The sequence below is a fragment of the Saccopteryx bilineata genome, chromosome 2 (genome assembly GCF_036850765.1).
Source record: "Saccopteryx bilineata isolate mSacBil1 chromosome 2, mSacBil1_pri_phased_curated, whole genome shotgun sequence".
NCBI classification, from domain to species: Eukaryota; Metazoa; Chordata; class Mammalia; order Chiroptera; family Emballonuridae; genus Saccopteryx; species Saccopteryx bilineata.
In genome coordinates this window covers 256,407,477-256,419,344 of record NC_089491.1, presented here as the reverse complement: position 1 = coordinate 256,419,344, position 11,868 = coordinate 256,407,477, and the positions used below count along the sequence as shown (strand labels likewise).

General features: G+C 45.6%; 1 protein-coding gene across 4 annotated transcripts in view; it reads left to right on the top strand.

The window, feature by feature from the left end:
- The window catches only part of RNF185 (ring finger protein 185), a 38,691-nt gene extending 30,811 nt beyond the window's left edge, over nt 1-7,880 (top strand). For 2 of the 4 annotated variants that reach the window (XM_066260116.1, XM_066260118.1), the window contains 3 exons: nt 369-530; nt 5,160-5,277; nt 7,562-7,880. In XM_066260116.1, coding sequence (XP_066116213.1) covers nt 369-530; nt 5,160-5,277; nt 7,562-7,659 — 378 coding nt within the window. In that variant the 3' untranslated portion in view covers nt 7,660-7,880. The remainder of the gene's footprint in view (nt 1-368; nt 531-5,159; nt 5,278-7,561) is intronic. The other 2 variants (XM_066260120.1, XM_066260119.1) reach the window with 1 other exon arrangement.
- Nucleotides 7,881-11,868: the final 3,988 nt, after the last annotated feature.

Sequence of the window (11,868 nt, the reverse complement as noted above, 5' to 3'; positions counted from 1 at the left end):
GGCACATATGGAAGTTGATGCTCCTACCCCTTCTCTCTCTCTAAAATGAATAATAGGGACCAGAGGAAAAGAGGACAGAGGGAAAGGGGAATGATAGGATGGGATAAACCTGAAAGGAAGGAGGGAGGGTGCTATGGGGAGGGGGGCAAAGGAAATGTTGAGGGGAATATGGGGGTGGGGGATGCATTTGGGGCAACACTAGAATATATGTAAACACAATAAATTAAAATCAATTTTAAAAAATAATAAAATAAAATAAATAAACTTAAAAAAAAGAAAACTAGAAGTACTGGCTCAAAAATTTTGCACATTTAAATAAGACATTAGTCTTTTTTTTTTTTTTTTTTTATTTATTTATTCATTTTTAGAGAGGAGAGAGAGAGGGAGAGACAGAGACAGAGAGAGAGAGAAGGGGAGGAGGAGCTGGAAGCATCATCTCCCATATGTGCCTTGACCAGGCAAGCCCAGGGTTTCGAACCGGCAACCTCAGCATTTTCCAGGTCGACGCTTTATCCACTGCGCCACCACAGGTCAGGCAAGAGACATTAACATTAGTCTTTTTAAAAAATTTCTTGTGGAGGCCCTGGCCGGTTGGCTCAGCGGTAGAGCGTCGGCCTGGCGTGCGGAGGACCCAGGTTTGATTCCTGGCCAGGGCACATAGGAGAAGCGCCCATTTGCTTCTCCACCACCCCCCCTTCCTCTCTGTCTCTCTCTTACCCTCCCGCAGCCAAGGCTCCATTGGAGCAAAGATGGCCCGGGCGCTGGGGATGGCTCCTTGGCCTCTGCCCCAGGCGCTAGAGTGGCTCTGGTCGCGGCAGAGCGACGCCCCGGAGGGGCAGAGCATCGCCCCCTGGTGGGCAGAGCATCGCCCCTGGTGGGCGTGCCAGGTGGATCCCAGTCGGGCACATGTGGAAGTCTGTCTGACTGTCTCTCCCCGTTTCCAGCTTCGGAAAAAAAAAAAATATATATATATATATATACGGGCACATGTGGGAGTCTGTCTGACTATCTCTCCCCGTTTCCAGCTTCGGGGGGGGGGGGAATATATATATATATGTATAAATAAATTTCTTGTGGAGCCCTGGCTGGTTGGCTCAGTTGGTTAAAGCATTGTCCCAAAACTCTAAGGTTGTGGGTTTGATTCCCAGTTACGGGCACATGTGGGAAGCAACCAGTGAATGTACCACTAAAGTGGAACAACAACCAGATGCTTCCCTCTCTCTTCCTTCCTTCCTCTCTTTCTAAAATGAGTCAAAAATCTTTTTACTTTCTTGAATCATTTAAAAAAGTTTAAAGCAAAATATTTACATAAAAATCTCATAATCCCACAAGTATATTATTTCCTTATCTTTTTTTTATCTGTATGTTGTGTGTATGTGTATACATATTTTTTATGCTGTCACTATTTTCTATGATGCTCTATAGCAGGGGTCCCCAAACTTTTTACACAGGGGGCCAGTTCACTGTCCCTCAGACCGTTGGAGGGCTGCCACATACAGTGCTCCTCTCACTGACCAATGAAAGAGGTGCCCCTTCCGGAAGTGCGGCGGGCCGGATAAATTGCCTCAAGGGGCTGCATGCAGCTCGCAGGCCATAGTTTGAGGACACCTGCTCTATAGTATAGTATCCTCTTTTTTTTTTTTTTCGTAAGCAAGAGAGAAAGAGCGAGAGAGAGAGAGAGAGAGAGAGAGAGGGAAAGAGGCAGACAGGAAGGGAGAGAGATGAGAAGCATCAGCTCATACTTGCCGCACCTTAGTTATTCATTGATTGCTTTCTCATATGTGCCTTGACCAGGGAGCTCTAGCCAAACCAGTGACCCCTTGCTCAAGCCAGCAAGCTTGGGCTTCAAGCCGGCAACCCCATACTCAAGCTGAGCCCTCGCTCAAGCCAGTGACCTCGGGTTTCAAACCTGTGTCCTCAGCATCCTAGGCCAATGCTCTATCCATTGCGCCACTCCCTGGTCAGACTCTGTAGTGTCATCTTTATTTTTTTTTAAAGGTTCTATTTATTCCATTGAATATTGATGCATTATAATTTAAGTGTTCACATTGAAGGACTTTTTAGTTTCTTCCAGATTTTGCTATTATAAATAATGCTTTAATGATCATCTTGGCACTTTTTTTTTTTTTTTTTTGTATTTTTCCGAATCTGGAAACCGGAGGCAAACTCCTGCATGCGCCTGACTGGGATCCACCCGGCATGCCCACCAGGGGGCGATGCTCTGCCCATCTGGGGCATCACTCTGTTGCAACCAGAGCCATTCTAGCGCCTGAGGCAGAGGCCACAGAGCCATCCTCAGCGCCCAGGCCAACTTTGCTCCAATGGAGCCTTGGCTGTGGGAGGGGAAGAGAGAGACAGAGAGGAAGGAGAGGGGGAGAGGAGGAGAAGCAGATGGGTGCTTCTCCTGTGTGCCCTGGCCGAGAGTCGAACCTGGACTCCTGCACGCGAGGCCGACACTCTACCACTGAGCAGCCAGCCAGGGCCATTGGCACTTTTTTTAAAAAAGATTTTACTTTTTTTTTTTTTGAGATAGAAAGAATGGAGGGGCAAGGGACAGGAAGCATCACCTTGCTTCTTGTATGTGCCTTGATCTGGCAAGCTCAGGGTCTTGAACCAGACCTCAGCATTCCAGGTTGATGCTTTATCCACTGCACCACCATAGGTCAGGTGGCACTTTTTTTTTTCTATTTGAATTACAGCCTTTTCTCAAGATTCCCAGGGGTGGGATTATTGAGTTAGGGATCTTGGTAGAAATTGAAGGTCTCTTCTCCAGATTACCTTCAATGGTAACAGCAGCAAACACTTGTTGCATGATTATTATATACAAAAAACTATATGTAAAGGGCTTTATATACACAGTCTCATTTAAGCTTCACATCAGCCCATTTAACAGAACAAACTGCGGCACAGTAGGTGAAGTGACTTGTCCAGAGCCTTACACACGGGGCTGAAATCCAGATCTGGGTGCTATTGAGTGAAGTCCCTGCTTTCGACTACCAGGCAGCAGCACTTTAACTTTCCCACGCTCTGGTTCCTAACAGGGTATTAGCTCCTAACCCAGGATCAGAGACCCTGGCCTTGATTCCACACTTCTAGCATTTACAAGTACCTGCAGCTAGTAATGATACTTTTTGCCTATTCTGCCCTAGGAACATAAACTGCCAAATGTGAGAACTTGTGAGACTGTATAGAGTTGTCAGAAAGGAGGCCAGAGGTCAGTCCTATGGATTGCACTGAGTGAAGTGGCAGTTCCTGATAAAACAGTTACACTTCTCTGGGTAATGCTGCCTTGGTCCCAGGAGCCCACAGGCTCTCAACCATACTGGGTCTAAATAAGAGGCATTTTTGCACTGAGATGGAAACTGGTTGTTTTCCTTCCATATAGTTTATTTTTTTATTAAATAGACTGTTAAGCTGTATAGGTTGTGTCACCTAGCAAGAAGTTTGGAACTGGATATGCCAGGTGGCTTAGTATGGGATAGGGAGCAGTCACTTTTGTGACTTGTAAAAGACTTAAAAATGCAAGTTCTTAGGCCTGACCTGTGGTGGCGCAGTGGATAAAGCGTCAACCTGGAAATGCTGAGGTTGCCAGTTCAAAACTCTGGGTTAGCCTGGTCAAGGCACATATGGGAGTTGATACTTTCTGCTCCTCCCCCCTTCTCTCTCTCTCTCTCTCCCCTCTCTAAAATGAATAAATAAAATCTAAAAAGAAAAGAAAAGAAAAGAAATGCAAGTTCTTTGTGGAGAACAATTGGCCCAATCATTTTTTTTCTTTTTATTATTTTTTTAATCATTTATTCTAAAGATCTACCCAGAGATACAGGGGAGAAGAGAAATTTTTTGTATAATGTGCACAATTAAGAGCATGGGATTTTGACCCTGGCCAGGTAGCTCCGTTGGTTAGAGCATCGTCCCAAAGCACAAAGGTTGCCAGTTCGATCACTGGTCAGGGCACATACAGGAGCAGCTCAATGTTTCTCTCTCTCTCTCTCTCTCTGCCTACCTATCCCCCTTACTTTCTCATTTAAATCAATAAATTTTAAAAAAAATTTAAGAGCATGGGTTTTTAGATTATACTGACTTAGTTTTAGATCTGAACTCTACCCGTTACTACCTTGGTCAAATTATTTCACCTCTCTAAGCCCAGTTTGGTCATCTGGAAAATGTGGGTGATGCTATTGTAAGAATTAAATGTGACTTACATATCCTAGTGCTTAACATGGTACCTGGCACAGAGCTTAGAAAATGGGAATTACTTATTTACAATATTATGATTCCTCTCTAAGCTTTTCACGTGAAAGATGATGCAGTGTAGAACGTGTAGGAGGAAGAAGGCTCCGAGGGACACACCATGCTGCTGACAGCAGATTTTAGAGGGAAGGGGCAGTGATACGGAAGATGAATGAGGAGACCCCTGACTTTCTGTCAGTTATCTGTAATGTGTGAATTTCTTATAACAAGCATATATTACTTTTGTGATCAGAAGAAATTAAAGGGTTTTGATTTGTTTAAATTCTCTAACACTATTAATAGAAAAACTTAAGGGAAAATACTTATCTATATCTTATCCACATACTTACATATTGTCATGTACTTGTGACCATGGTGTTCAAACAATTTCATTTGGTAACTTGGTGACAGAGTTTTTCATGTTGCTGCATAGTCAGTGTAATAGTCCTTAGAGAGCATATATCAAGGTTTTTATCGTTATCTCCATTATTAGCTAATTAGGGTTCCACTTTTTTGCTCTTACCAATAATGTGTAGCTTATACTGACATTCTCTTGTAATTGGGCATAAGGGTTATTGCTAATTTTGCTTTTAGAAAGCATGTAGAAAATTTGTGGAGAACAGCTAGCAGGTGAAGGAACCTGGAGCTCTAAGAACCCTGACTTGCTTCAGCAGAGTATTTTACTTTGGGACAGAGCCAGTTCTTTCTGACATTCAGATCTCCTTACCAGCACTCCTTGTAGGCTAGAAGGGCAGAAGGGCCACCAGTATACATCTGTTTTGGGGTCTAGATGGGAGGGAAAGATTTCCCCCTTGGAAATAGGCAGCAGAGGGTTGGGAGGAGAGGTGGGTGACACATATAAGGTGGTATGTTTAACAGGTGCGGGAGAAGCCTGCTTATTCTACTTTTTAATTGCATTTCTTCTACAGGGATTTCAAGGATTTGGATTTGGAGATGGTGGCTTCCAGGTGTCTTTTGGAATTGGGGCATTTCCCTTTGGGATATTTGCCACAGCATTTAACATAAATGATGGGCGGCCTCCTCCAGGTAAGACCCTATTCCCTTGGTAATCCTGCTTGAAGGCTTCTTAGAATCCATCTATATATAGGTTACAGGTAATTGTTACTGCATGGATCATCAGCCTTTTCAAACTGTGCTAAACTCTTATTTTTTTCTGAAGTGAGAAGCGGGGAGGCAGAGAGACAGATTTCCGCATGCGCCCATTTGGGATCCACCTGGCATGCCCACCAGGGGGCGATGCTCTGACCATTGGGCTGTTGCTTCATTGCAACTGGAGCCATTCTAGTGCCTGAGGCAGAGGCGACGGAGCCATCCTCAGCACCTGGGCCAACTTTGCTCCAATGGAGCCTTGGTTGCGAGAGGGGAAGAGAGAGATAAAGGAGAAGGGGAAGCGTGGAGAAGCAGATGGGTGCTTCTCCTGTGTGCCCTGACCAGAAATTGAACCCGGGACTTCCACATGCTGGGCTGATGCTCTACTGCTGAGCCAACAGGCCAGGGCTGTGCTAAACTTCTTTAGATTGCTGGTAGTCACTAATGATAATGCATACTTATCAAGTATTAGGCACGTTCAGAGTGCTTTCTGTTACAAACGCAGGATCCTCATGATAAAGCCTATGTGACAGATGTGTGATTAGCTCAGTTTACAAATCAGACAATACTCAGTAGTGTTTCATAAGACATACTCCATGCCCATAAAATGAAAGGATATAAACCATACCTAGCTGAGGAAAAGCCTGGTCTGTCCTGCACATGTACCACCACCTGCCACTTTGACCTTTGGGGGCTGGAAGGGACAAGGTGACCCAAAAGGAGTCAGGGCCTCTCTATTCTCTGGCATCTCTGTCCAGCTTCCCTCGGGACATACATGGGACTGGTCCCAAATCCCAGTCCTTTGGGAACTCTGCCTACGTCTGCCACCTGCTGGTACCTTTCTCCCTCCGGTCAGCTTGAGAATTCCAGCTACATTCGGTGTAGAGCAGGGTGGCAAGGTGGCTGGCTTGTACTTTATCACAGTCTAACACCCAGACCAGGATCCTTACCATGGAAGCTGCTGCCACTGAGTTTGGCTGAGCTCTGCTTACAGTCCTTGGAGCCTCATGTGTGCTAGGTACAGTAGGAACCTGTGTATAGTTCCCGGCCAGGAGCTTATGCTCTAGGGACAGTAACCCACTCCAGGGCTATCCTGGTTGTCCCCTACCCCCACCCTGGTGCTTGGCACATAGCAGGCAATTGATAAGTCTTTTTTGACTGCCTGCCTGGATGAATCTCATCAGAGGACCTAACTGGGGAATAGTATATAGTACCAAAAGATCTTGGGAGTCTCCTTCCCTATCTCATCTACCTCAAAGGAAGGAGACCCCAAAGGGCAAGTGTCCCATGAAGGCAGCAGGAACCTGCCTAGTAAATTGGTTCCTTCCAACCTGGTCCAAGGCTCACCTTGGCTTCCCCAGATAAACATAGTTAGTTGCACAGCCAGGCCGGACTCTCGATCTCTTTATCCTCCTGCCACTATCAGACAGTTTTGTCATGTTTGGTACATCTTGCCTGTAGGGGTGTAGATTCTCTTAACTCTCCTTTCCCCATAGTCAGGACAGGGAACTCTATATAGCAGCTTTTCTCAAAGTAGAGAAGAGGGGAAAGCCAGGTTCTCAGCCCACTTCTGTCCCTAGTTTGCTATGTGATGAGGGAAACAGGTTACTTTGCCTGTCTGGGCCCTAGCTCTCTCATCTGGAAAAGGAAGGCACTCCATGTTGGGCTCTCTGAGACCCCTCCCAGTTCAACAGTGCTGGAATCTAGAGGATCCATGACTCGAGAGGCGGTGCTCTGGTCTCTTCTTTTATTAATGAATTTATTGAGGTGACATTGTTTAATAAAATTATATAGGTTTCAGGTGTACAGTTTTATAATACATCATCTGTATATCATCTTCAGTTTCTTCTTACAGAAAATGTGAATAGTACCCACCAAGCAATAATGTGTGTGCAGAACACTCAGCACACAGAAGATGCTTAACAAACAGTAGCTTCTCTTTTATTATTCTCTCTATAAGAGTTTCCTGTTTTACTTGTACCTATAAGCCAAACCCTCTTAGGATAAATTGGAGAACTTTTCCTCATTGTTATATTATTCCACGTGTTTTCATAATTTCAGTTTTTGTTTTGCCTGATATCACTTGGGGTTTGGAAATCTTTTTAGTGTGCAGGATTTATTCTAAAGAGATGAAGGTTGATGCTTCTTGACTTCTGTCCCAAATGGGCAGTGTGCACAGCTGCAGTGTTCTGACAGCCTCTCTTCTCCCCCATCTCTCCAGCTGTCCCTGGAACGCCCCAGTACGTGGATGAGCAGTTCCTGTCACGCCTCTTCTTGTTTGTGGCCCTGGTGATCATGTTCTGGCTCCTGATTGCCTAATGCTAGGCTCCCAGCCTGCATCCATGGCAGGACCTCTGGACTGGTGACACACCACCCCCACTCTTGATGTTTGGCTTCCTGGATAATCCTGGCCCCTGGAATCAGTGGGGTCAGTAACACATCAAGGAATCTTGCTTCTCTATCAGAGCTTTGGGACTCAAGACCAGTTGTCAAGAACCCTGGAATATGGCCACTGCAATAAACACTCTGCTATGACCTCAGGCCTTGGCATTGCATTGTCTCTCATTGGTTATACCATGAAATCCTGTTCCAACCAGTTCAGCAGTTCCTGACTGCACAGGAAAGAGGTGGAAGAGAGAAACCGTCAGTACAATTTTACCTGAGTTTAATATTATAAGAACAAAGGGATGAACCAAATGTTACTTATGAAAACTTTCTTTTATCTCTTTAAATAACCCTTGGTAAGTGGCCTCCAAAGTCATTGAGGCTCTTCATACAGAGAGCTTCCTCTTCAAGATCCCAGTGCTGTTCTGTCCTATTTCCTCTTCCCTCTCGTCTCCCTCCCCCTCCCCCTCCTCCACAGCAGAGATAGGAAATTGTCCTATATTGCCTGACCAGGCGGTGGCACCATGAATAGAGTGTGGGGACACGGAGGACCCAGGTTTGAAGCCCCAAGGTCGCCAGCTTAAGCGCAGGCTCATCTGGTTTGAGCAAGGCTCACCAGCTTGAGCCCAAGGTCACTGGCTTGAGCAAGGGGTTTCTTGGTCTGCTGTGCCCCCCCCCCCCCCCCCGTCAAGACACATTTGAGAGGGCAGTCAACTAACAACTAAGGTGCCACAACAAAGAATTGATGTTCTCATCTCTCTCTCTTCCTGTCTGTCTGCCCCTCTCTCTGTCTCTGTTACCCCCCCCCCCAAAAAAAAAAGAAAAGTGCAGCAGCTGAAGTTGGAGTCACATCATGAATTCACCGGAGACCTAAAGATCTTTTATTTGCTCTGTGCTGTACTCGGTGTCTTTGGCCCCGGAGAGTGGCTTGAATGACCTCCTTGTTTTCCGGCATAGATTATCCTGGGAGACCTATGGCTTCACTCACAGGTTTTCTATCATCTTTCCTCCCAAAACTGTGCACAGGTGCCTCTCTGCCAGAGGGCGCACAGCCTAGACTGCTGCTGAAGCTGGGGCTGACTGCTGTACTTTAGGAAAGACCTGCAGTTGGGACTCCAGTGGGACTCAGAGCTCTGATGCAGGAACAACGCACAAGCAGCCTTGTCCCCAAAGCTACAGGAGCTCCATTTGCATCTTCTCCCAGGCCTGCCCGAAGGAAACTGGGCTTTGTCAAGTCAGCCCAGCTGCATGTTGAATACCATCCTGTTAGAAGCCAAATTGTCCTTAATAAAGACGCAGCTTCCGGAAAGGGGAAGACCCTAATTTTGGTACAGCTTGAAGGACCCCTGAAAACACCTTGTATATGTGCTAAAAGAAACCAGGGAAGCATGCAATTCCAGAGCAGGCAACCCTGATAATTTGTTAAAGCCAGGTGGTGGGTCTGGGGAGCCTCAGCACCGTGATATGATGTGGTCTTTTTGTGGAAATCATGCTTCCCAAGCCCTTGGTTTGTTTTTCAACTTTACAAGCTTCTTCCTCTGAATTTGATTGAGGGAGTATGGTGCCATGCAGGAAAACAGTTCACATGGTGGAATGATTCTTGCTCTGCTCTCAGGCCTCTTTCTAGAAATCCAGTCTATTCCAAGAGACCCCAAGAATGGGAGGAGATCATTTTCCTCTGGGGCCTCTGCCACATCACTAGTCTACAATGCTTCTAGCTTACCCCCAACAATAGCCAACAAATGATAGAAAGACCCACCTAGTGTTTTTCCAGATATGGCTCTGCATAGCATGTGGAAACCAAGACCTTGTCCAAGATGAGGGAAGCCCTCCTCCCCTCTTCACAGACCCCACCCTCTCCTTTGTACCTGTCAATGCCAGAGTTCAGTGTTAAAAGACAAAGTACAAGTATTGAATAGGTGGTTCATTTGCTGAAACAATTAAGTAAGAATAAGCCATCAACTTTACAGTGTGCCTGATGGATTTTAAACATCTTGGAGGCCCACAAGAATACTTCTTTTATTACCTAGAAATCCCCAAAATGGGAGGTGCCCCTGGAATTTTTCATCTGGAAAGAACTGCGTGAATCCCTCAGTGAAGTGGATCCACCTAATGGTGGGAGAGAGGACTTCAGTCAGATGGGTCCAATAGAAATGGATTTCCAGAAGAAAGGTTGAAGAAGGGATGTGGGTAGGAAGACCAATCATATGAACTCTAATGAAATGGAGTGAGCCCAGGAGAGCTCTGCCGGCAAAGATATCCCAGGAACCTGTTAGCAAAGCCAGGTTCCTTATAGGTCCCCACTTATCCTCTGCCAGGAGCTAGGGCACGAAAGCCTTCTTGGGACTGCTGGCCCAGCTGTGATAGGGAGCCCCGTTCCCACCACTCTTCTGTGGGCTCACCACCTTGCCTTCCTGCCAAGGCAGTTTTCCTTTATTTTTGTGTGTTCTATGTTCTTAGCCTCTACCCCATTCCTGCTACCTTTGTGGATCAGGATCCACTACAGACAGAAAATGACACCATGTACAGTGGCACACCTTGACCAGTCACTGATTTTCACTGTTGTGAAAGTGATTTGATTTAGAATTAAATGGTTTTACATTACTGTGAGCTGTGGACTTCTTGTCTTGTCATGGGTTAGGGGGATGGGTTGTGTAGTAGTCACACTGGTCTGGCCTCTGAGAAGCACCTGTGCCTCCTTGGGAATATCACACTGAAGATGAAAGTCTTCAAACAGCCATTGATAATTAGAGACGAGAAGTATAGGCTGGAGGCCTGGCCTCATACATAGTCCTACCCAAGATATGATCTCTAACAGGCAGCACTGGTCCTGAGAAGTACATGGAATTCCTAAGCTTGCAGGCTGCCACAGTGAAGCTTAGCTTATGGCCAGTCAGAGCCTTGAGGGCAATCAGGTTATTCACTGTCAGTATCTCTGTGCACGTTCTGTGACAGGGCAGGTGGTATACTACTATGCAGAATCTCCTCTAGCAGAGTGTGAGATGGAATATGGTAAGGTTACAAACCTGGCCCAGCTTCAGGCTCCCCAACACACCAGAACTACAAGTCATCCCTCTGAATGGAGCTCTTTTCTCCCTCTTACACTTTGACCTAATAGTTATCAAGTTAATTAGTGCCAAGACAATAGTGGGAACTCCAGGAACTCATAAACCCAACAAAAGAATGGTTTTTGTTTTCGGTGGAAAAAAAAATACACAAGTAAAATAGGACAATAAAGCCTCCATGGACCAATTGCCCAACCCCAATAACCATTATTTTAAGTTCAGTCCTGTTTGATCCCTATCCTCATACTACTTCCCCTCTATACATGGGCTGTTTTGAAGCAAATTCTGGTTATATGTCATCTATTATTTCAAAATACATCTCAATAATTTTTTTAAAAGAACTAAAATACCATGTCATTTATGTACCTTAAAAATAGCGATAATTCCTGGCCTGACCTGTGGTGGTGGCACAGTGGATAAAGCGTCGACCTGGAAATGCTGAGATCGCCGGTTCAAAACCCTGGGCTTGCCTAGTCAAGGCACATATGGGAGGTGATGCTTCCAGCTCCTCCCCCCTGTCTCTCTCTCTCTCTCTCTCCTCTCTAAAATGAATAAATAAAATAAAAATTAAAAATAGCAATAATTCCTTAATGTCATCCAGTCATTGTTCAAATTTTCCTAGTTGTCTCATAACTTTTTTATGCAGTTTATTTTAATTGAGATCCAAATCATATCCATACATTGCTGTTAGATGTCTCTTAAATCTATTACATCCATAGGTTCCTCTTCCATCCCTGCTTTCCCTTGTAGTTTATCTGAAAACAACATCAGTTCAGCCTGACCAGGCGGTGGTGTGGGGATAGAACATCGGCCTGGGACACTTAGAACCCATGTTCTAAACCCCAAGGTTGACAGCTTGAGTGCGGGCTCAACTGGCTTGAGCATGGGCTCACCAGCTTGAGTGAGGGATCGCCAAACTGAGCGTGGGATCATAGACCTGACCCCGTGGTCACTGGCTTGAGCCCAAAGGTTGTTGGCTTAAGCCCAAAGTTCGCTGGCTTGAGCAAGCAGTCACGGGCTTGGCTGGAGCCTCCCAGTCAAGGCACATATGAGAAAGCACACAATTATGAATTGATGC